The sequence below is a fragment of the Camellia sinensis genome, chromosome 4, assembly GCF_055761805.1.
Source record: "Camellia sinensis isolate YWXY chromosome 4, ASM5576180v1, whole genome shotgun sequence".
Taxonomy (NCBI): domain Eukaryota; kingdom Viridiplantae; phylum Streptophyta; class Magnoliopsida; order Ericales; family Theaceae; genus Camellia; species Camellia sinensis.
The window spans coordinates 26,314,214-26,339,466 of NC_138964.1; the positions used below are offsets into that span (position 1 = coordinate 26,314,214).

General features: G+C 34.8%; 1 protein-coding gene across 50 annotated transcripts in view; it reads left to right on the forward strand.

Annotated features, from left to right (window-relative positions):
* Positions 1 to 466: 466 nt before the first annotated feature.
* The window catches only part of LOC114272162 (uncharacterized), a 60,055-nt gene continuing 35,268 nt past the window's right edge, over positions 467 to 25,253 (forward strand). For 7 of the 50 annotated variants that reach the window (XR_014366146.1, XR_014366147.1, XR_014366154.1 and 4 more), the window contains exons 1-9: positions 467 to 719; positions 1,192 to 1,592; positions 2,013 to 2,110; positions 2,274 to 2,320; positions 2,418 to 2,491; positions 2,617 to 2,697; positions 3,497 to 3,590; positions 3,753 to 3,820; positions 18,929 to 19,001. Coding sequence is in view for 15 of the 50 variants with exons in the window: in XM_082924491.1 (XP_082780617.1) it covers positions 3,798 to 3,820; positions 14,344 to 14,390; positions 14,487 to 14,568; positions 18,929 to 19,001 (225 nt within the window). In the remaining 35 variants the exon portion in view is untranslated. Of the gene's footprint in view, positions 720 to 1,191; positions 2,321 to 2,417; positions 2,492 to 2,616; positions 2,698 to 3,416; positions 3,591 to 3,697; positions 3,821 to 14,343; positions 14,391 to 14,486; positions 14,569 to 18,928; positions 19,002 to 23,408; positions 23,569 to 25,253 lie in introns of those variants that run through there. The other 43 variants (XR_014366152.1, XR_014366158.1, XR_014366157.1 and 40 more) reach the window with 30 other exon arrangements.

Here is a 25,253-nt window from a genome sequence, read left to right on the forward strand (position 1 = left end):
CGAAAGTGTTCACAGGCAATTGCAATTGTAATATAAGTGATTTTTCAATTTTGTGATCGGCTAACAAAAAGGAAGATTCAAATTTGGCCAATCTGATCCGATTATGGGATGTTTTGGAAAGATGATTAAAAGTTAACTTTTAATTTTTAAAATTTTTTTTTGACTTTTTTTATGTGAGAAGTGATGTGATTTAAAATAAATTAAAAGTTAACTTTTAACTTTTTATTAAAATTCCAAAATAACCTGGCTTTTGATATTATCTTATCACCTTTATCTATGAGATTGATCAAAAATATTAGAAATTATAACAATTCTATTAAAATTTTTACATAAGTAAGATCTACATGTGAATCTCATATTCATATAAAATATGTGATAATTTTTTTTTTTTTATAAAATTGTTGAAATTTCTAGAATTAATCGGGATTGACAGCTATACTCAAGTTCCCACACAATTTCAGCCTTCATGTCCTTTATTTATACTCCAATTCCAAGAAAAAAGAAGGCACAGTTTGGGTTCGTATTTCTCTCTTCGCAATGTGTGTTTCGTCTCTCTCAAAACGTTTTCTGTCCTCTTTTATTATCTGTCTCTCTCATATGTGCATCTCTTTCCTTTCCTCTTTCCCCTCTTTCATGGTGGCTAACGATGGCCTTTACGGACGTAGTGTGGGTGATGGCGGTGGCTGTGAGTAGCGGTGGTTATGGTGGTCGGCGGCATGGTGGGTCTTGATTGATGCCCTCTCTCCCTCTCTTTTCCCAATTTCTTTACTTCATTCTCTCCCTTCTGAGTTCAAGATCTGTAATTGCAAGCTTTGAATTTCATTTTTTTTCAATTTCTTTTCTTCAATTCTCTCTCTAACAAATTTTTGAAATTGACCGATCCGACCGCTGAACCAATTGATTTGAACCGGACGATTTCGAACTGTAAATTAGTCGAAAATGGTTGAATGGTTTTCGGTTCGGCTGATGGTTATATTAAAATAAAGTGGTAAAAGATTTACATAATGCTTATTCTTCCTGATTTTGGCACTTTTTTTTTTTTATTTTTTTTTTATAATTTTTTTTAAAAAAAATTTACTGTATTGATTGTGCATAACTTCTCTCTATATATGCACTCTTTGCCTCCAGAACAATCGGCTTTTAACTTAATAGTAACACTTTGTGATTTGGACATGGTTTGTCTGTTTGCAGAAGAATTATTTCTCTGAGTTAGACTCAAAGCTACATATGCTTGGTTTTGAATTTGAATTTGAAGTTGAATTTGAAGAGTTAGCTTACCATTATGCCATGGAAGGAAAACCCATTGAGTTGGCTATGTTACGTTTTGGTTCGCATCACTTTTCATGGAAAAGATGGTGCTGGTTTAAATGGCAAGTACGACAATCCATGAATGCATTAAAAATCATTTTGTCTATCTAATTAACGAGGAGATCAGCTTTATGGAACAAGTTAAACATGAGAAATTTACTCAGATTCACGAGAAGAAGGTTATGAGGTTGGCTATGCTATTGACTGGTAATAGTGTTGAGGAATATTTGCAGCTGCAACAACTTGATGTATGTATCAATACATGTTCCATTCTCTTGCAAACAGTAGGATTTCAATTCACGATTCTCAATTTCAAAACTAGTATCTTGTTCTCCAAGATTGTGTTTGGATCTTGGATTTGTGGATGAGTTTATAGTAGGAAAATAAAATGAAATGGTGGAAACAACAATAAGAAAAGATTAATGAAGTAGAAGCAATTTTTTTTTCTTCTCTCTCTACAATCCCTTCACAAATCCAATATCCAAACCCTACCTAACAAGGTCGAGATCCCAGCTTCTCCAGCCACTCTTCCAATAGTTTCTGCTTGTAAAGATCTCGGTTTCTCTGGTGGGATATCTCAGCTTCCTCATAGAGATATAAGTTTATGATTGTATGTTGTTAAAGTAACAAAATTGTACTCCTATGTGCTTGCAGTAATGCATATCAGCACATTATTACGTAAAGTAATCATTTGGTTCTTATAGGTGCGGAGAAAACATGTGGAGAAAGATATTGCTCTGAGGCTTGTGGAAGCTGGCTTTAACTTGAAGGCTAGAGACTTAGATTTTAGCAGTAGAGACTGGTTTAGGAACCTAATACTTAACGTTTGATTGTCTTTTTTTGGATTGTGTTTCTTCTCTTTATGCACATTATTGATCTTATAACTTTTGTGGTTCAGTATAAGTATGTAAGCTATTATGTCATTGAATGGCCAGTTAATATTTAGGGTACCTTTTTTTTTACAGGTTCATTTCCTATGATTCCCCTACCAAGTACATAGAGACTCAATTAGGTGATTTATTGACTTCTAATGGAAACTTACTTTTGCTTCATAAGTAATTATAAAGAAACGAAAATGGAATGCTAGTTTCTGACATGTTTTCTTACAGAAGATAAGTTGTCTCAGTTACGGAGTCCTGGCTTGCCCATGTTGCAGCAAACAAATGTGTTTTACCCCCCAAAGGTTAGAAAATATTTGTTACGTTTTTTTACTGTTATTTTTATTGTTTTGTGTTGCTGGGTGTTTTATTACTTGGATGCTTTGTGCCATAGCAGTCAGCTTTTTTCACCTTCTATTTTTCCTTGCAGGGCCTATAGTGGGAAGACACAGAAAGAGAAGTGTGAAGTGACAAAATAAGTTAATGACCTACAATGTAGGACAAGATGAGGGTAACTGCTCCAACTAGTAGTGAACCCAAACCTAATAAATGGCAACTGAAAAATAGGCTGGGGGGGGTGACATTGGTTGTTGAAAGGTATGGTTGTAAATTATGGGGATTTAAGGGTTCCAAAAATTGCAACAAATGGTAGTGATTTGAGAGTGAAGACACAAAAGTTTGGGGTTGTTCTTACACCCTTCAATTATTTATCTTAAATTTCCTTTTATTATGTAAACGATTTTATAAACCGAGGCCCCCATGATAATGCTTCTTGTGTATGAAAAGATGCCACTGCCAAAAGTCACTTTACACATCCTTGCATATTCAAAAGCCCTACAAATTCTATACTTGGTCTAGACCTATGGTGTACATGTTCTTGGATATGGGTGCCAGTTGTGAACGTGGATCTGGGCTTTGGTCTTGAAAAGCTTCTAGGGGGTTAGTGTTGTACTATGAAGTACGGGTATTCTAAAATATTGCCGTACAAGTACCGGGTATTTACCGAGTGCGGGTACACGTACTGGTACAGCTGCACGTGTACCGCGTATGCCAAAAACACGCACTGGGTATGTTTTACACAAACATTATAATGATGGGTACGTGATGGGTACGCCACGGGTACGTTTTTGGATACTTCGGGATACAAAATGAGATTTTTTACAAATTAAAGGGTACCGGAGCAAGTTTTTTGGTCTATTTAAAAAAATCATATAAATTTGGGGTACTTTTGTAATAAACAAAACATGAAACAAATTAAAATTAGGGTTCTAACCTATCGATTGTCTCTCTCTTTTTCCTGAAACACACAGATTCGCAAGAGCTGTAGAACTCCTTCCTGCGAAGCTATTGAAGAGGTTTAATCGAAGGTGCTAATCGATTCTCCCCTTCAAAGATCACATTCCGGTAAGTTCGTCTTCGATTCTTCTTCCTTTTATTTGTTCTGTCCATCTTCGACCTCTTTCTTCTTCGATTCTTCCACTTCTTTCATTTTTTTTTCTGTTTCTTCGCAGCAAATTTTTTTTTTCCAGATTTCTGTTTCCTATTTTTTCATTTTTTTTGGGCCAGATTTTTGTACTCCTGCTTGGCAGCAAACGACCCCCTCTGGCTCCAATGACGACTCCTCTTCTCGTCAGGTACTCCCTCTTTTCCCTCCGTTTCTAGGGTTTTGAATGCTGTTCTGATTTTGCATGCTCTTTCTTTTGAACCTCAATCTCTGTTGTCGTTTTTTTTTTTTTTTTTTTTTTTTTATGTGTTTGAATGCATATATTAATATATTCAGTTGGTTTTTTAGACTGTTTGTTGGAATGAGAGGTTTGTTCTGTTGTAATGGTTGTTAAGCTGTTTCTTTGTTTTAGGCTCTGTTTGATTAGAAAGAAAATTTGTTTGAATGTGAAAGGAAAGGAAGGAAAGGAAAATATATTTTCTTGTAAACATTTTATTAGGATGAAATTTTTGCATGAAAAAGATACAGAAATTTTTTATAATTTTAACTATAGGTAACCCCTTGCATTGCATGGACAAATTTTATAATTATTATTATTGTTATTTTTTTTTTGTGCAAGAAATTAAAAACTCAATTACCATTGCTAATATGTGTTGTATAGAAAAAACTAATTTTGTTGTTGTTTCCTACTCTTTCATGCTAAACAAACTTACCAGAACAGATTGGTTTTTGAATCACTGTGAACGACTTGTGCTGAGTTATATTAAAATTTAATTAAGCTAATGGGTGTAGTGTAATAAAATGTTTTTGTTTATAATATCTTTTCTTTGATATACTTATAAAAAAAAAAAATAGGGGGATTACATCCATATTTTTTATTACACAAATATGGAGGGTGCCCCCCACAGCATTTCACACGGTATCAAAAAAAACTGAATCAAATTTTCTTTTCTCATTTTTTTTCCAGATTTTTGTACTCTTTTTTTATTTATATTTTTTATGTTTCCTCTTTTTTTTTTGTAATTTCTCTTTTTAATAATGTTATTGAATTTAATTTGTATGTTGGATATATAGCTATAAATTTAAAATTTAAAAAATAAAAAATAAATTTGGTGTACCCCAGCCGTACCTGTACCTTACTTTTTAAAAAAGTTGTTGTATCGGTGTACCCGTACCCGTATCTGTACCCGCACCCGTGCTTCTTAGGTGTTGTAAGAGGTAAAAGAAAGATTTGTGTTTGTGAAAAGGAAGAGGGTGGAATTGAATTGATTTCTATAACTCGCAGATTGCATCATTTCTGAAATAGTGCAATTAAAGGGTCTGGATAACACTGATTTATGGATTTTAAGATTAAATTAGTAGCTAATAGGTATGGGAATAAGTTGGGGATGGTTTGTACTTGATAAGCTAGGGTTTAGCAGCTGAAAGGGCATGTTTGAGGGAGGTGAACAGTAACAGGCAAAGATGAAGAGATAGGAGAAGGAAAGTGGCACTTCACCCTCGTAACATTCATGAAAATTTATATAAAATCCAATTTAGTTTCTCACAAGAAGTGTTCAATTGCAAGTGTGAGACACATATCCCAAACCCTATTTGATATATTTTTAAGAATCCATTAAGGTACATCAATATAACGGGCAAAGACGAGGAATATTCGGTACTATCAAATTGTCTTATGTTTCCTATCCTGCCAACTAAATAAGCCACATCAAGCCAAGATGGATAATAATCCAATTATTTCTCTTCCCCACCCTTTTCCCTCTTCAACAACCAAGGCATTTGAGTTGCCAGGAACACCCAAGCCACACTAAACCAAGAGAGGGCCAAAGTTTAAAGCTCCTCCGCCACCGAACAATAGCTGAGTATCTCTTGCACATGTAATCAATTCACAGATAATTTATTAGATAAGTTTTCATTTACTAGAGAGAAGAGATTGGAATTTGAGAGATCTAAACAACATTTAATTAGATAAGTGAGATCTAAATTACGTTGGAACTTGGAAGTCAGCATTTAGACAATTGAAATGTCGAAAGATAAATGTAAATTTTCAACTACTCAATCAATGCCACAAAAACAACAAATCTGGGATGCAGAGACGAGGTGATAAGGATGCAATCTGTTAAACCAATCCAATAGAAACACGTGTATGGCAGCGTTTAGGTCGGTTTGGTTTCCGCCCATTGTTTAGTTTTAAAATCACTGACCAACTATGAAATTGAAATTTTGTAAATTTGTAAACTGCAGCCGATCGAAAGTTGGTGGCAGTAGTCTCTTTTTCCAAGGTTATCAACAACATTTGACCCATATTTGGCTTGTAATTTTAGGCATATGAGAGGAAAGACCACCTTTGGACTGTCCCAAAATAGGTCTCATTTGGTCCGAAAAAATGATTCCACCAGGTCCAGGGACTGGACCAGGCCCAAAACCTTTGAGGCTTAACTTAGGCCTAATCACCTCTGATTCCACAACATAATTGGTCTTCTTGGAGTGACACAAATCATGGGCACTAACTCCTAAAGTCTCCTAGCCAGGCTCCTCCTCGTTCACAATGGGGTTTGGTCAGGTGATTCGGTTGTTCGAACACCTGACCAAAATCCGTACGAGCCATCTCTTGAAATCGCATGCCCTGTATTGTTATATGATTGTCACTCCGGTGACTTTGGTTCTGTTTTGTCTGTGGATATGGTTATATGTTAGGTATAATATTGTATTTATATGTATTTTAAAATGAATTTCCCTTATCATAGATGAACATGAGTAACTTATTTGTTTGATGAAAACATATTTATATTTGATTATTTTGGTCTAAATGCCTATCGATGGAGGTTTTCTGACTCTTATGTTCTCGGTATAATACTACTCATTCTGCAGTATGCTCATAGTCATATCAAAATTAGTTGCACTAATCACCAGTTCATATATATTCAAAAATTAAAAAACCAAAAGTTAAGTACAAACTAGAATTAAACATCAAGAAGATAGGCAAAGAAGCCGATAAACCATTAAATGTGAAACTATTGAATTGTTTGAAACTAGCACCTAGAAAGACGACGTGCAAAAATTAACAAGATAACAAATATTAAACTTATTAAATGTGAAATTATTGAAACATCCTATCTGCGCTTTAAGCCTATAGTAAGTCATCTCGGCCAAATCATTCTTGCCATAATAATATCTCACTTTCTCAAAAGCACGGTGAATTGTCGTAGTAGTGTTCAAGGTTCGTTCTAGCATCCAATCTCTGGCTCTCGCAGCCAAAAAATTCATAACTTGGAATCCCTCCCTAGAGACATGTAATTGTTACACTCTTTAGGAGGTAATTTCCTATAGGTACAAAAATGTATTAGTGTAAAAGAAAAAAAAATCATTTGAACGACTTATAAATAAAGATAAATAAAGCAATAATTCATGCTTGTAGAAATCGTAATATTCTATTGGTAATTCGCCGCAGTTTTAACAATGAATGAGTTATTCAATTGTATTAATATCTACGTGAACACATATTGTCGAGCTAGAAGGAGGCTACATTCGGCAGCTTTTAGCTCAGCTTCATATTTGTTGCGTACAACTCTGAGCCGTATAGCTTGTATAGTTTTAATCGTACCCAAATGATCTTGGAAAACAACCTGCTGAAGCATAATCAGTCTCATCTGTCTTAATGAATGATATATCTGAGTTGATTTTAATCCAATTCATGGAAGGAGGAATCCAAATAACTCTACTAATTGGTTGTTCTAAGAGCTTAATTTTTTGAATTTTAATCAACTCCTTGAAATGGCCGTACTCATGTGGACCCAAACTTGAAAATATGTCCATATATGGAAGTGTATATGGGCTGTGTCAATTTCGATTGTAATCCGTATAAAGTACGGAGGTGGGGTAAATGATTTTCGTCGAATTGGGTTTATAAGCTAATCTCAAATGGGTTGACATACAATAATCCCCATTTCTAACAAAAACACAGGTCTTACATAAAAAGGTTTTATTTTGAAACCTACAAAATTAAAAAAATAATACTAACAATTTTCAAGAAGATATATACATAACAAAGACAATACTCCTCACTTATTGGATCATCCCTCTTGAATGACATGAATCAGTTAGTAAGTGAATCAGTTGAAAGAAATATGGATTACTGTATATCTATCCCATTTGAGATTAGTTTGAGAACCTAATTTGAAGAAAAGCATTTACCACATCTTCGTACTTTATATGGTCGAAATTGAAAAGATCCATATAAATTTCCGTGAAGGAATATATGGACATATTTTTGAAATTAGGTCCGCATAAGTATGATTATTTCGAGGAATTTATTAGAAGACAATTAGTGTACACTTGGAACAACCAATTGGTAGGCCTATTTGGGTTCCTTCTTCGATGAATTTGAATGAAATCAACTCAGATGCATCACTCATTAGGACAAGTGGGACAGTTTATGGTTTAGCGGGGTTGTTTTCCGAGAAGCTATACATGTTATACGGCTCAAAAGTGTATGCGACAACTACGAAGCTGAGTTAAAAGTTGCCGAATGTAGCCTCCTTCTAACTCGACAATATGGGTTTACGTAGATGTTAATACAATTGGATGACTCATTCATTATTAAAGCTATCAAAGGTGGCAAATTACCCGTAGAATATTACGATCTCTACATGTATGAATTATTTCTTTATATATTGTTATTTAGAAGTCTTGCAACTAAATTTTTTTCTTTGCTCTAATGCATTTTTGTACCTATAGGAGATTACCCATTAAAGAGTTCAAGAATTAGATGTTTAACGTCGACGACTACTGTGGCAATTTGCCGTGCTGTGAAGAAGTAAAGAGACTATTATAGCAAAAATGATTTGGTCGAGACGACTTATTTTAGGCTTAAAGCGCATATAGTAGGTTTCAATAGTTTCACATTTAGGAAGTTTAGTATTTGCTATCTTGTTAATTTTTGCATACTGTTTTTCTAATGTTAGTTTGGGACAATTCAATAGTTTTACATTTAATGATTTATCGGGTTCTTCACTTATATGTTTATATGTATTTTAAAATGAGTTTCGGTTATCATAGATGAACAAGAGTAACGTATTTGTTTGATGAAGACATAAAGCTTGCTTGGTTAGGTTTTTCAAAAAACACTTTGCAGAAAATTTTGCTTTCTTATTTTCTGTGTTTTTTTGTTTTTACTGAATTTTTTTAATATTATAAGCAATTTTTTTTACTTTTTAGACATAGCTAACATTTTTTTTTTTTTTGGGGTGAATAGACATAGCTAACATAAATTTACCTAAAAAGTAAAAAATTTGTGAAAAAAACCTTTTAAAAATTCACTAAATACCAAAAATACAAAAAAAAAAAAACAAGAATTCAGTATATTTTTTTGTATTTTTTAATTTTTTAAAATATTTTTTCACAATTTTTTTTTATTTTTTAGATACATCGCATTTAAAAAAGTAAAAAAATGTTTAAAATTTTAGAAATATTCACTAAAAACAAAAAAAACGAAAACCAAAAAACTCAGTTTTCAAAAAACTTAATCCAAAACACTCAAACCAAACACACTGATTTATATTTGATCATTTTGGCCTAAATGCCTATTCATGGAGATTTTCTTACTTTTATGCTTTTGATATAATACCACTCACTCTGTAGTATGCTCATAGTCAGATCAAAATTAGTTTCTCTAATTACCAATTCGTATATATTCAAAAATTAAAAAATCAAAAGTTAAGATAAGTACAAACTAGAATTAAACGTCAAGAAAATAGGCGAAGAAGCCGATAAACCGTTTAACATGAAACTATTGAATTGTCTCAAACTAGCACCTAGAAAGACGACATGCAAAAACTAACAAGATAGCAAATATTAGACTTATTAAATGTGAAACTATTCAAACTTGCTAATCTGCGCTTAATGCCTAAAGAAAGTTGTCTTGGCCAAATCATTCTTGCCATATTAGTCTCACTTTCTCATAAGTTGTTTCGGCCAAATCATTCTTGCCATATTAGTCTCTCACTTTCTCAAAAGCACGTTGAATTGACGTAGTAGTCTTCAAGGTTAGTTCTAGCATCCAATCCCTGGCTCTCGTAGCCAAAAAATTCACGGCCTGGTATACCTCTCTAGGGATGTAATCAAACATTTAATTGTTGAACTCTTTTGGAGGTAATTTCCTGTAGGTATAAAAATGCATTAGTGTAAAGAAAAAAAAAATCATTTGAACGATTTATAAGTAATAATAAATAAAGCAATAATTCATACATGTAAAGATTGTAATATTCTACTGGTAATTCACCACCTTTAATAGCTTTAACAATGAATGAGTTATCCAATTGTATTAATATCTATGTGAACCCATATTGTCAAGCTAGAAAGAGGCCACATTCGGCAGATTTTAGCTCAGCTTTGTATTTGTCGCGTACAACTTTGAGCCGTATAGGTTTAATCGTACCCAAATGATCTCGGAAAACTACCCCGTTGAAGCATAAACAGTTTCATCTGTCTTATTGAATGCTATATCTGAGTTGATTTTAATCCAAGCCATGGAAGGAGGAATCCAAATAACGCTATCAATTGGTTGTTCTAAGAGCTGAGTATTAATTATATTCTATACTTTATTTTTTTGAATTTTAATGAACTCCTCGAAATGGCCGTACTCGTGCGGATCAAAATTCGAAAATATGTCCATATACTTTGTTAATTTCGATTGTAATTTGTATAAAATACTGAGGTGAGGTAAATGTTTTTCTTCGAATTGGGTTCTTAAACTAATCTCAAATGAGGTTGACATACAATAATCTCTATTTTAACTAAAAAACTAATCATAGGTTTTATACAAAAATGTTCCATTTTGAAACCTACAAAATTAAAAAAATAATACGAACAATTTTCAAGTACGTACATAACAAAGATAATAACATTTATTATTATATGAATACTCCTCCTCACTTATTGTATCATCCCTCTTGAATGACATGAATCAGTTGAATCAGTTAGTAAGTGAAGAGTATTCATATAATGATAGTTATTAACTTTGTTATGTATATATCTTCTTAAAAATTGATTGTTGTATTTTGTTAATTCCGTAGGTTTCAAAATGGTTCTTTTTCGTATAAGACTTGTGATTAGTTTTTTAGTTAGAAATATGAATTATTGTATATCGATCTCATTTGAGATTAGTTTGAGAACCTAATTCGAAAAAAAACATTTATCACATCTTTGTACCTTATACGGATTATAATCGAAATTTAAAAGACCCATATACATTTGCGTGAAGGAGTATATGGACATATTTTTGAAATTGGGTCCGTATCAGTGTGGCTATTTCGATGATTTTATTAAAGTTCAGACAATTAGTGTGTCTAGTATGATTAATAATCTACACTTGGAACAACCAATTGGTAGGCTTATTTGGGTTCCTCCTCCGATGGATTGCAATAAAATCAACTCAGATGCATCATTCATTAGGACAGGTGGGACTGTTTATGGTTCAATGGGGTTGTTTTGCGAGATCATTTGGGTACGATTAAAGCTATACATGTTATACTGCTCAAAAGTGTACGCGACAGCTATGAAGTTGAGTTAAAAGTTGCCAAATGTAGCCTCCTTCTAGCTTGACAATATGGGTTCATGTAGATGTTAATACAATTGGATGACTCATTCATTATTAAAGTTATCAAAGGCGGCAAATTACCCGTGGAATATTATGATCTCTACATGTTTGAATTATGTCTTTATATATTGTTATTTAGATGTCTTGCAAATAATTTTTTTTTTTTTGCACTAATGCATTTTTGTACCTATAGGAGATTACCCGTTAAAGAGTTCAAGAATTAGATGTTTGATGTCGATGACTACTGTGGCAATTTGCCATGCTTTGTAAAAGTAAAGAGACTATTATGGCAAAAATGATTTGGTCAAGACGACTTATTTAAAGCGCATATAGTTGGTTTCAATAGTTTCACATTTAATAAGTAATCCTGTTAATTTTTGCATGCTATTTTTCTAGATGCTAGTTTGGGACAATTCAATAGTTTCACATTTAATGGTTTATCGGGTTTTCACTTATATGTTTATATGTATTTTAAAATGAATTTCGGTTGTCATAGATGAACATGAGTAACATATTTGTTTGATGAAAACATATTTATATGTGATCGTTTTGGCCTAAATGCCTATCCATGGAGGTTTTCTAACTCTTATGCTCTCGGTATAATACTACTCACTTTGCAGTATGCTCATAGTCAGATCAAAATTAATTTCTCTAATTACCAATTCATATATATTAAAAAATTAAAAAATCAAAAGTTAAGATAAGTGCAAACTAGAATTAAATATCAAGAAAATAGGCGAAGAAGCCGATAAACTGTTTAACGTGAAACTATTGAATTGTCCCAAACTAGCACCTAGAAAGACAACATGCAAAAATTAACAGGATAGCAAATATTAGACTTATTAAATGTGAAACTATTTAAGCCTGCTATTTGCGTTTAATGCCTAAAGTAAGTTGTCTCGGCCAATTCATTCTTTCCATATTAGTCACTCACTTTCTCAAAAGCACGTTGAATTGCTGTAGTGGTCTTCAAGGTTAGTTCTAGCATCCGATCTCTGGTTCTCGTAGCCAAAAAATTCACGGCCTGGTATCCCTCTCTAGGGATGTAATCAAACATGTAATTGTTGAACTCCTTTGGAGGTAATTTCCTGTAGGTATAAAAATGTATTAGTGTAAAGAAAAAAAAAATCATTTGTATAATTTATAAGTAATAATAAATAAAGCAATAATTCATACATGTAGAGATCGTAATATTCTACTGATAATTCGTCACCTTTAATGGCTTTAACAATGAATGAGTTATCCAATTGTATTAATATCTACGTGTACCCATGTTGTCGAGCTAGAACGAGGCCACATTCGGTACCTTTTAGCTCAGCTTCGAATTTGTCGCATACAACTCTGAGCCGTATAGCTTATATAGTTTTAATCGTGTCCAAATGATCTTGGAAAACTACCTCATTGAAGCATAAATAGTCTCATTTGACTTAATGAATGATATATCTGAGTTGATTTTAATCCAATCCATGGAAGGAGTAATCCAAATAATGCTACCAATTGGTTGTTCTAAGAGCCGAGTGGACACCCTATTTTTTTGAATTTTAATAAACTCCTTGAAATGGCCGTAGTCATGCGGATCAAAATTCGAAAATATGTCCATATACTTATATACAAAAATGTATATTGGCCGTGTTAATTTCGATTGTAATTTGTATAAAATACGGAGGTGGGGTAAATGCTTGTCTTTGAATTGGGTTCTCAAACTAATCTCAAATGGGGTTGACATACAATAATCCCTATTTCTAACTAAAAAACTAATCGTAGCTCTTATACAAAAAGGTTCCATTTTGAAACCTGCAAAATTAAAAAAATAATACTAATAATTTTCAAGAAGATACATATATAACAAATATAATAACATTTATTATTATATGAATACTCCTCACTTATTTTATCATCCCCCTTGAATGACATGAATCAGTTGAATCAGTTAGTAAGTGAAGAGGAGTATTCATATAATGATGGTTATTAACTTTGTTATGTATATATCTTCTTAAAAATTGATTGTTGTATTTTATTAATTCCGCAGGTTTCAAAATGGTTCTTTTTCGTATAAGACTTATGATTAGTTTTTTAGTTAGAAATATGGATTATTGTATATCGATCCCATTTGAAATTAGTTTGAGAACCCAATTCGAAAAAAAACATTTATCACATCTTTGTACCTTAAACAGATTAGAATCGAAATTGAAAAGACCCATATACATTTCCGTGAAGGAGTATATGGACATATTTTTGAAATTGGGTCTTATTAGTATGGCTAGTTTGAGGATTTTATTAAAGTTCAGACAATTAGTGTGTCTAGTATGATTAATAATCCACACTTGGAACAACCAATTGGTAAGCTTATTTGGGTTCCTCCTCCGATGGATTGGAATGAAATCAACTCCGATGCATCATTCATTAGGACAGGTGGGACCGTTTACGGTTCAATGGGATTGTTTTCCAAGATCATGTGGGTACGATTAAAGCTATACATGTTGTACGGCTCAAAGGTGTACGTGACAGCTACGAAGCTGAGTTAAAAGCTGCCAAATGTAGCCTCCTTCTAGCTCAACAATATGGGTTCACGTAGATGTTAATACAATTAGATGACTCATTCATTATTAAATCTATCCAAGGCGACAAATTACTCGTGGATGAACTATTTCTTCATATATTGTTATTTAGAAGTCCTGCAAATAAATTTTTTTCTTTGCTCTAATGCATTTTTGTACCTATAGGAGATCACCCGTTAAAGAGTTCACGAATTAGATGTTTGATGTCGACGATTGGTGATTAGTGTAACAAATTTTTGAATATAAATGAATTGGTGATTAGTGTAACAAATTCTGATATGACTATAAGCATATTGCAGAGTGAGAATTATTATATCGAGAGCATAACTAGAAAATCTCTATAGATAGGCATTGAGGCCAAAATGATCAATTATGAATATGTTTTCATCAAACAAACAAGTTACTCATGTTCGTCTCTGATTTCAAAAATTCATGTTAAAATTCATATAAATATGACATTTTATCTAATATATAACCATATCCATAGGCAAAAATTCAAGTTACTATGTCATTAAATGGCTCGTTAACTCTTGGGGGTACCCTTTTTTTTTTTTATAGGTTCATTTCCTATGATTCCCCTACCAAATACATAAAGACTCAATTAGGTGATTTATTGAGTTCTAATTGAAACTTACTTTTGCTTCATAAGTAATTATAAAGAATGAAAAATGGTATTGAGTTTTTGACATGTTTTCTTACAGAAGATACATACGTTGTCTCAGTCACGGAGTCCTGGTTTGCCCATGCTGCAGCAAACAAATGTGTTTCCCCCCCACCCCAAATGTTAGGAAGTATTTGTTACTTTTTTTTACTGTTATTTTTATTGTTTGGCGTTGCTGGGTGTTTTGTTACTTGGATGCTTTGTGCTATAAGAGCCAGCTTTTTTTGCTTTCTATTTTTCCTTGTTAAGGCCTGTAGTGGGAAGACAGAGAAAGAGAAGCGTGAAGTGACAAGTTAATGACCTACAATGTAGGACAAGATGAGGTTAACTGCTCCTACTAGTAGTGAAACCAAGCCTAATAAATGGCCACCGAAAAATAGGCTTTGGGTGGGTGACATTGGTTTTTGAACGGTGGATGGGTGGTAAATTATGGGGATTTAAGGGTTCCAAAAATTGCAACAAAAAGTAGTGATTTGAGATTGAAGATACAAAATTTTGGGGTTGTTCTTGCCCCTTTCAATTCTTTATCTTAAATTTCCTTTTTTTTATACGTAAACAATTTTATAAACCGAGGCCCCCATGGGAATGCTTCTTGCGTATGAAAAGATGCCCCTGCCAAAAGGCACTTTACACACCCTTGCATATCCAAAAGCACTACAAATTCTATACTTGGTCTAGACCTATGGTGTACATGTTCTTGAATATGGGTGTCAGTTGTGGGCGTGGGTCTAGGCTTTGGTCTTGAAAAGCTTCTAGGATTAGTGTTGTAAGAGGTAAAAGAAAGATTTGTGTTTGTGAAAAGGAAAAGGGTGGAATTGAATTGATTTCTATAACTTTTAGATTGCATCATTTCTGAAATAGTGCAATTAAAGGGACTGGATAACACTGATTTATGGATTTTAAGATTAAATTAGTAGAGCTAATAGGTATGGGGATGGTTTGTACCTGATAAGCTAGGGTTTAGTTTTTGAGGGAGGTGAACAGTAACACGCAAAGATGAAGAGATAGGAGAAGGAAGGTGGCACTTCACCCTCATAACGGTCATGAAAATATATATAAAATCCAATCTAGTTTCTTGCAAGAAGTGTTCAATTGCAAGTGTGAGCCACATATCCCAAACCCTAATCCAAGTGTGAAGTGTCCGAAATGGATGTTTGATATATTTTTAAGAATCCATGTAACATTGGCCAACAAATCCCAAATATACAAAATACTAGAAATAAGGTATATCAATATAACGGGCAAAGACAAGGAATATTCGGTATTATCAATTTGTCTTATGTTTCCTATCTGCTTACTAAATAAGCCACATCAAGCCAAGATGGATAATAATCCAATTATTTCTCTTCCCCACCCTTTTCCCTCTTCAACAACCAAGGCATTAGAGTTGCCAGGAACACCCAAGCCACACTAAACCAAGAGAGGGCCAATGTTTAAAGCTCCTCAGCCACTGAACAATAGCTGAGTATCTCTTGCACATGTAGTCCAGTCACAGTTAATTTATTAGATAAGTTTTCATTTACTAGAGAGAAGAGATTGGAATTGAGAGATCTAAACCCCATTTAATTAGATAAGTGAGATCCAAATTACATTGGAACTTGGAAGGATGCAATCTGTTAAACCAGTCCAATAGAAACACGTGTATAGCAGCGTTTAGGCGAAGATGCCGATAAACCGTTAAACGTGAAACTATTGAATTGTCCCAAACTAGCACCTAGAAAGACGACGTGCAAAAATTTACAGGATAGCAAATATTAGACTTATTAAACGTGAAACTCTTGAAACTTGCTATCTGCTCTTTAAGTCTAAAGTAAGTCATCTTGGTCAAATCATTCTTTCCATAATGGCCTCACTTTCTCAAAAGCACGGTGAATTGCCGTAGTAGTCTTTGAGGTTAGTTCTAGCATCCAATCTCTGGCTCTCATTGCTAAAAAATTCACAACCTGGTATCCCTCTCTAGGGATGTAATCAAACATGTAATTGTTGAACTCTTTAGGAGTTAATTTCCTATAGGTACAAAAATGTATTAGTGTAAAGAAAAATAAATTCATTTGAACGACTTCTAAATAAAATAAATAAAGCAATAATTAATACATGTAGAGATCGTAATATTCCACTGGTAATTCGCCACCTTTAATAGCTTTAACAATGAATGAGTTATCCAATTGTATTAATATCTACGTGAACCTATATTGTCGAGCTAGAAAGAGGCTACATTTAGTAGCTTTTAGCTCAGCTTCGTATTTGTCATGTACAACTGTGAGCCGTATTGTTGTACATCTTTAATTGTACCCAAATGATCTCGAAAAACAACCCCGCTGAAACATAAATAGTCCCATCTGTCTTAATAAATGATATATTTGAGTTGATTTTAATCCAATCAATGGAAGGAGGAATCCAAATAACCATACCAATTGGTTGTTCTAAAAGCAGAGTATTAATCATACTCGAAACCTTGATTTTTTGAATTTTAATAAACTCCTCGAAATGGCCGTACTTTTGCGGACCCTAATTTGAAAATATGTCCATATATACGAAAATGTATATGGGTTGTGTCACTTTCGATAGTATAAAGTACGGAGGTAGAGTAAATGCTTTTCTTCGAATTGGGTTCTCAAACTAATCTCAAATGCGGTTGACATAAAATAATCTCTATTTCTAACTAAAAAACTAATCACAGGTCATGTACAAAAATGTTCCATTTTGAAACCTATAAAGTTAAAAATATAATACTAACAATTTTCAAGAAGATATATACATAACAAAGACAATAACACTTATTATTATATGAATACTCCTCACTTATTGGATCTTCCCTCTTCAATGACATGAATTAGTTAGTAAGTGAAGAGGAGTATTCATATAATGATAGTTATTATCTTTGTTATGTATATATCTTCTTAAAAATTGATTGTAGTATTTTATTAATTCTGCAGGTTTCAAAATGTTCTTTTTCGTATAAGAACTGTGATTAGTTTTTTAGTTAGAAATATGGATTATTGCATATCGCTCCCATTTAACGTTAGTTTGAGAATCCAATTCGAAAAAAAGCATTTACCACATCTTCGTACTTTATATGGATTATATTCGAAATTTAAAAGACCCATACACATTATATGGACATATTTTTGAAATTTGGTCCGCATTAGTATGGCTATTTCGAGGAATTTATTAAAGTGCAGACAATTAGCGTGTCGAGTATGATTAATATTTTACACTTGGAACAACCAATTGGTAGGCTTATTTGGATTCCTCCTCCCATGGATTGGAATAAAATCAACTCAGATACATCATTCATTAGGATAGGTGGGACTGTTTATGGTTCAACGGGGTTGTTTTCCGAGATCATTTCGGTATAATTAAAGCTATACATGTTATACGGCTTAGAGGTGTACGCGACAACTACAAAGCTGAGTTAAAAGCTGACGAATGTAGTCTCCTTTTAGCTCAATAATATGGGTTCATGTAGATGTTAATACGATTGGATTACTCATTCATTATTAAAGCTATCAAAGGCAGCAAATTAACCATAGAATATTACGATCTCTACATGTACGAATTATTTCTTTATATATTTTTATTTACAAGTCCTGCAAATCAACTTTTTTTTCTTTGCACTAATGCATTTTTGTACCTATAGGAGATTACTCTTTAAAGAGTTCAAGAATTAGATGTTTGATTACATTTTTTTTGGCAATGAGAGCTAGAGATTGGATACTAGAACCAACGTCGAAGACTAATGCGGCAATTCGCCGTACTTTGAGGAAGTAAAGAGTATTATGGCAAAAATGATTTCGTTGAGACGACTTATTTTAGGCTTCAAGCGCATGTAGCATGTTTCAATAGTTTCACATTTAATAAGTCTAGCATTTGCTATCGTGTTAATTTTTGTATGCTGTCTTTCTAGGTGCTAGTTTGGGATAATTCAATAGTGACAGTTTGTCGGGTTCTTTGCCTATCTTCTTGATGTTTAATTCTTGTTTTTACTTATCTTAACTTTTTTGGTTTTTTTAATTTTTGAATATATATGAACTGGTGATTAGTGTAACAAATTCTGATATGACTATATGCATATTGTAGAGTGAGAAGTATTATACCGAGAGCATAAGGGGTAGAAAACCTCCACGTATAGGCATTGAGGCCAAAATGATCAAATATGAATATGTTTTCATCAAACAAACAAGTTACTCCTGTTCGTCTCTGATAACAAAAATTCATTTTAGGATACATATAAATACGATATTATATGTAACATATAACGATATCCACAGGAAAATTCAAGATACTTTTGTCATTGAATGGCTAGTTAAGTCTTGGGAGTACCCTTTTTTTTTACAGGTTCATTTCCTATGATTCCCCTACCGAGTACATAAAGACTCAATTAGGCTATTTATTGAATTCTAATTGAAACTTACTTTTGCTTCATAAGTAATTATAAATAAAGAAAAATGGTATGCGAGTTTCTGACGTGTTTTTTTACAGAGGATATGTTGTCTCAGTCATGGTGTCCTCGCTTGTCCATGCTGCAGCAAACAGATATTTTTTCCCGCCAAAGGTTAGAAAATATTTGTTACTTTTTTACTGTTATTTTTATTGTTTCGTGTTGCTGGGTGGTTGTTTTGTTACTTGGATGCTTTGTGCCATAACAGCCAGCTTTTTTCGCCTTCTATTTTTCCTTGTAAGGCCTGTAGTGGGAAGACCGAGAAAGAGAAGCATGAAGTAACAAAATATGTTAATAACCTACAATGTAGGACAAGATGAGGTTAACTGCTCCTACTAGTAGTGAACCCAAGCCTAATAAATGGCAACTGAAAAATGGGCTTGTAGAAATTTGATGTATAGAGAAATAGAGAGAATGAATTATGTATTATTGATTGATATAATGTTCTATTTGTTACAATGATTCATGATTCCTATATATAGAAGAGGGTGAGTGTGTAGTAGGTAAGGAGTAGGTGAAGTGGAGGTGGTAGTGGTGTAGTGGGTTAGGTTTAGTGGAGTAGGTGAGGTGGTAGTGGTGTAGTGGGTTAGGTTTAGTGGAGTAGGTTTAAGTGGGTGAAGTAGGTGATAGGTTTTAACAGCCCCCCGCAAACTCAAGGGGGATAGGAACTAGCCAACTTGAGTTTGGAGAGAGTAACAAAACAAGAAAATACATAAAAATAAAAGAGGATAAGAGACACTGTATGGTCGTGTCAGACCATTGGTGAAGACACTGGATGGTGGTGTCATAACGTTGTAGAGGACACTGTATGGGGGTGTCATAACCATGTAGAGGACACTGTATGGTGGTGTCATAACGGTGTAGAGGACACTGGATGGCGGTGTCAGACCGATGTAGAAGACAGTTTATGGGGTCATGTCGGACCGTTGTAGCAGACACTGTGTGGTCGTGTCAGACCGATGTAGAAGACAGTTTATGGGGTCATGTCGGACCGATGTAGAAGACAGTTTACGGGGTCATGTCGGACCGTTGTAACAGACACTGTTGTGACAGTTGTTGTGACAGTTTACGGAGTCTTGCTGGACCCTTGTAGAAACTAACCGGAATCAATGTCGGGACAGTTTACAGAGTCTTGTCGGACCCTTGTAGAAACTAACCGGAATCAATGTCGGGACAGTTTACAGAGTCTTGTCGGACCCTTGTAGAAACTAACCGGAATCTATGTCGGGACAGTTTACAGAGTCTTGTCGGACCCATAAAGGAGCTAACCGGAATCAATGTCGGGACAGTTTACAAAGTCTTGTCGGACCCATAAAGGAGCTAACCGGAATCAATGTCGGGACAGTTTACAGAGTCTTGTCGGACCCTTAAAAAGTCGCACCCTCAAAAGGTGTGCCCAATCTTTCAAAAAGGCGTGCCATCAAAAGGCGTGCCCAATCCATAAAAAGGCGTGCCATCAAAAGGCGTGCCCAATCCATAAAAAGACGTGCCATCAAAAGGTGCGCCAGACACGCGGCGATGCACGTGATCGACAGTGCGCGTGTCGGCCTCTTCGTCATGTGCTATATAAATGAAGGCGGAGGCTGAGAGAACATGTGGAAATCAAACCAGTCTGAAACCTCTGAAAAAACTCTTCGTGGGCTGAGAGAGATACACTGGTAACACTCTGTAAACACTCTGTAACCAACCCATCTCTGAAACACTCAGCAACCATAACATGGCCTCTTCTTCCTGTCCAGCTACCCAGAACATGGCCTCCTCTTCCCGTGGTCTGCTTACGCTCTTTCCAGAACTGAACGAGTCCACAAGAGAAATAACTGGTGCGGTGGCCAGTGAACCCCAACTAAACACTTCTGGGTTTGCTCCTTTGAACTTTCCGATGCGGTCGGTGGAGCAAAAAATGGCGGTGCAAACTGATATTGAGGCCAATCAGTATACTCTGAAGTCATGTGTGGAAACCATGACTGCGGTTACAAATTTGTCGAACCGGCTGCAGAGTAGGGCAAATGAGGTGCAGCAGTTAAACGCCCAACTGGCTCTGCTCCAACGCATGTATAAGGATGCGCGAGCAGAGTTAAGTGTGCTAAAGGCGGAAAATAAGGAGCTGAAGCGGAAGGCCACCGTGATGTTCCGATTTGGAGGTCCGCCATATGCTGCAGTAGAGGAGTATGGTGGAGTGATCGTGCCCAGTGGAGTGGGAAACACGGAGGCAACACGGTCAAGGGCCGCCCAGGACGGAGGCAAGAAGAAAAGACCGGCGGCAGAGTAGAGAAGAAAAATCCCACCTGTGAATGTGGGTGTTTGTTTGTTTGTTTGTTTGTTTTTTTTTTTTTTTTTTTTTTTTTTTTTTTTTTTTTTTTTTTTGTATGTGGAAACATGGTGATCGGGGTGAGCCCTGACATGAATAAAATGAGTTTGGTGTGCAGATCTTCCTGCGTCTTTTTTTGTTTTTGTTTTTGTTTTTTTTTTTTTTTTTTTTTTTGTTTTTTTTTTGTTTTTTTTTAAAAGAAAAGAAAATTGAAGAGAAGTGTGTGAATGTGAAAGTAATAAAAAATTAAAAAAGAAATGGGAGATTTAAAGTTGTGGGCGGGTGTGTTGGTTGTTTTTCAAAAGATGGAGTAAAAAAGTTGAGTGGGGAACATGAGTGTGTGGAAAGAATGAAAAAGAAAAAGGATGGGTTGGATTTGTACAAAATAATAATAAAATAAATGAGTGGAGAAGGTTGGAAAAGGGAAGAGAAAAAGAAAGAAAGGCAAAGTATTGGTTTGTTTTGGATTCCAAGTAACAATGGAGAGAAACACTCTGGTGAGGAAGCCTCACACATCCACTGCGTGCTCACGGCTTTGAAGAGACCCACTTTCCAGAACTTCGACCACTGCAAGCACTCCACCTTCTTCAGATGTCAATGCTGTTCTGCCCTCATCAAAACCCACTAAAGATTCCATAAGTGTGGAAGGTCCAGCCAGTACATCTCCACTTGTAGATACCATTACAGGGTCAACGACTAAAGCTCTAACTGGGAACTGCTTGAGACAGTGATGAAGAACCTTGACTATGCCAATGGAAGGAAGCATGCCTGTTTTCACAATATCAACATTCATGTCAAACAGCACGGACTTTAATTGCTCTGCAACAAAATCCTCGGGCACAATGTTCACACCCTGAACTCCAATGGTGTTCTGAGCAGTGACAGCTGTGATCACAGTGGAACAGTACACTCCACGGGCTGCACAAGCCTTGAGAGGGTTATGATTTGTATAGGGAAATGAAATCCGGCGGGCGGTCAAGGCAAGGTTGCCGCCCGCCGGAAGGCGAAGAACACCAAGAGCTTAACCTATAGCTCTGATACCATGTAGAAATTTGATGTATAGAGAAATAGAGAGAATGAATTATGTATTATTGATTGATATAATGTTCTATTTGTTACAATGATTCATGATTCCTATATATAGAAGAGGGTGAGTGTGTAGTAGGTAAGGAGTAGGTGAAGTGGAGGTGGTAGTGGTGTAGTGGGTTAGGTTTAGTGGAGTAGGTGAGGTGGTAGTGGTGTAGTGGGTTAGGTTTAGTGGAGTAGGTTTAAGTGGGTGAAGTAGGTGATAGGTTTTAACAGGGCTTTGGGTGGGTGACATGGGTTTTTGAAGGGTGGATGTGTGGTAAATAATGGGGATTTAAGGGCTCCAAAAATTGCAACAAAAGGTAGTGATTTGAGATTAAAGACACAAAAGTTTGGGGTTGTTCTTACACCCTTCAATTCTTTATCTTAAATTTCCTTTTTTTGATAATTAAACAATTTTATAAAACGAGGCCCCCATGGGAATGCTTCTTGTGTATGAAAAGATGCCACTGCCAAAAGGCACTTTACACGCCCTTGCATATCCAAAAGCTCTACAAATTCTATACTTGGTCTAGACCTATGGTGTACATGTTCTTGAATATGGTTGTCAAATGTGGGCGTGGGTCTGGGCTTTGGTCTTGAAAAGCTTCTAGGGTTAGTGTTGTAAGAGGGAAAAGAAAGATTTGTGTTCGTGAAAGGAAGAGGGTGGAATTGAATTGATTTCTATAACTTGCAGATTGCATCATTTCTGAAATAGTGCAATTAAAGGGACTGGATAACACTGATTTATGGATTTTAATTAGTAGCTAATAGGTATGTGAATAGGTTGTTGGGGATGGTTTGTATTAGATAAGTTTTCATTTACTAGAGAGAAGAGATTGGAATTTGAGAGATCTAAACAACATTTAATTAGATAAGTGAGATCTAAATTACGTTGGAACTTGGAAGTCAGCATTTAGACAATTGTAATGTCGAAAGATAAATTTAAATTTCCAACTACTCAATCAATGCCACAAAAATAAGAAATCTGTGCTGCAAAGACGAGGTGATAAGGATGCTATCTGTTAAACCCGTCCAATAGAAACACGTGTAGTTTAGTTTAGTTCGGTTCGGTTTCCGCTTGTTGTTTAGTTTTAAAACCATTGACGAACTATGAAATTGAAATTTTGTAAATTTGTAAACTGCAGCTGACCGGAAGTTGGTTGAAATCGTCTCCTTTTCCAAGGTTATCAACAACATTTGACCATATCTGGCTTGTAATTTTAGGCATATGTGAGGAAGATCCACCTTTGGACTGTCCCAAAATAGGTCTCATTTGGTCCAAAAAACTGATTCCATGAGGTCCAGGTACTGACCAGGCCCAAAGGCTTTGAGGCTTAACTTAGGCCTAATCACCTCTAATTCCACAAAATAATTGGTCTTCTTAGAGTGACACAAATCATGGGCACTAACTCCTAAAGTCCCCTAGCCAGGTCCCTCCCTGTTCACAATGGGGTTTGGTCGGGTGATTCGGTTGTCCGAACACCCGAACGAAATCTGCACGAGCCACCTCTTGAAATTGCATCCCTTGTATTGTTATATGATTGTTACTCTGGTGACTCTTGTTCTGTTTTGTTCGTGGTTATGGTTATATGTTAGGTATAATATTGTATTTATATGTTCTATTTTGTTCGTGGATATGGTTATATGTTAGGTATAATATTGTGTTTATAGGTATTTTGAAATGAATTTCTGTTATCATAGATGAACATGAGTAACTTATTTGTTTTATATTTGATCATTTTGGCCTAAATGCCTATCTGTGAAGATTTTCTAACTCTTATGCCCTTGGTATAATATTATCACTCTGCATGCTCGTAGTCAAATCAAAATTAGTTGCATTAATCACCAGTCCATATATCTTCAAAAACTAAAAAACCTAAAGTTAAGATAAGTACAAACTAGTATTAAACATCACGAAGATTGTCAAAGATGCCGATAAACTGTTAAACGGGAAATTATTGAATTGTCCCAAACTAGCACCTAGAAAGACGACGTGCAAAAATTAACAGGATTGCAAATATTGGACTTATTAAATGTGAAACTATTGAAACCTGCTATATGCGCTTTAAGCCTAAAGTAAGTCGTCTTGGTCAAATCATTTTTGCCATAATAGTCTCACTTTCTCAAAATCACGGTGAATTGCTGTAGTAGCCTTCAAGGTTAGTTCTAGCATCCAATCTCGGGCTCTCGTAGCTAAAAAACTCACAACCTGGTGTCCCTGTCTGGGGATGTAATCAAACATTTAATTGTTGAACTCTTTAGGAGTTAATTTCCTGTAGGTACAAATGCATTAGTTTAAAGAAAAAAAAAATTTCATTTGAACGACTTCTAAATAAAATAAATAAAGCAATAATTAATACATGTAGAGATCGTAATATTTCACTGGTAATTCGCCGCCTTTAATAGCTTTAACAATGAATGAGTTATGAAATTGTATTAATATCTACGTGAACATATATTGTCGAGTTAGAAGGAGGCTACATTTGGCAGCTTTTAGCTCAGCTTCATATCTGTCGCGTACAACTCTGAGCTGTATAGCTTGTATAGCTTTCATCGTACCCAAATGATCTTGCAAAACAACCTCGTTGAAACATAAACACTGCCATCTGTCTTAATGAATGATATATCTGAGATGATTATAGAATCCTGGAATCCAAATGGCCCTACCAATTGGTTGTTCTAAGAGCAGAGTATTAATTATACTCGAAACCCTAATTTTTTGAAATTTAATAAATTCTTCAAAATGGACCCAAATTCGAAAATATGTCCATATATACGAAAATGTATATGGGTTGTGTCAATTTTGATTGTAATTTGTATAAAATATGGAGGTGGGGTAAATGCTTTTCTTCGAATTAGGTTTTCAAACTAACAATTTTCAAGAAGACACATACATAACAAAGATAATAACACTTATTATTATATGAATACTCCTCATTTATTGGATCATCCCTCTTGAATGACCTGAATCAGTTGAATCAGTTAGTAAG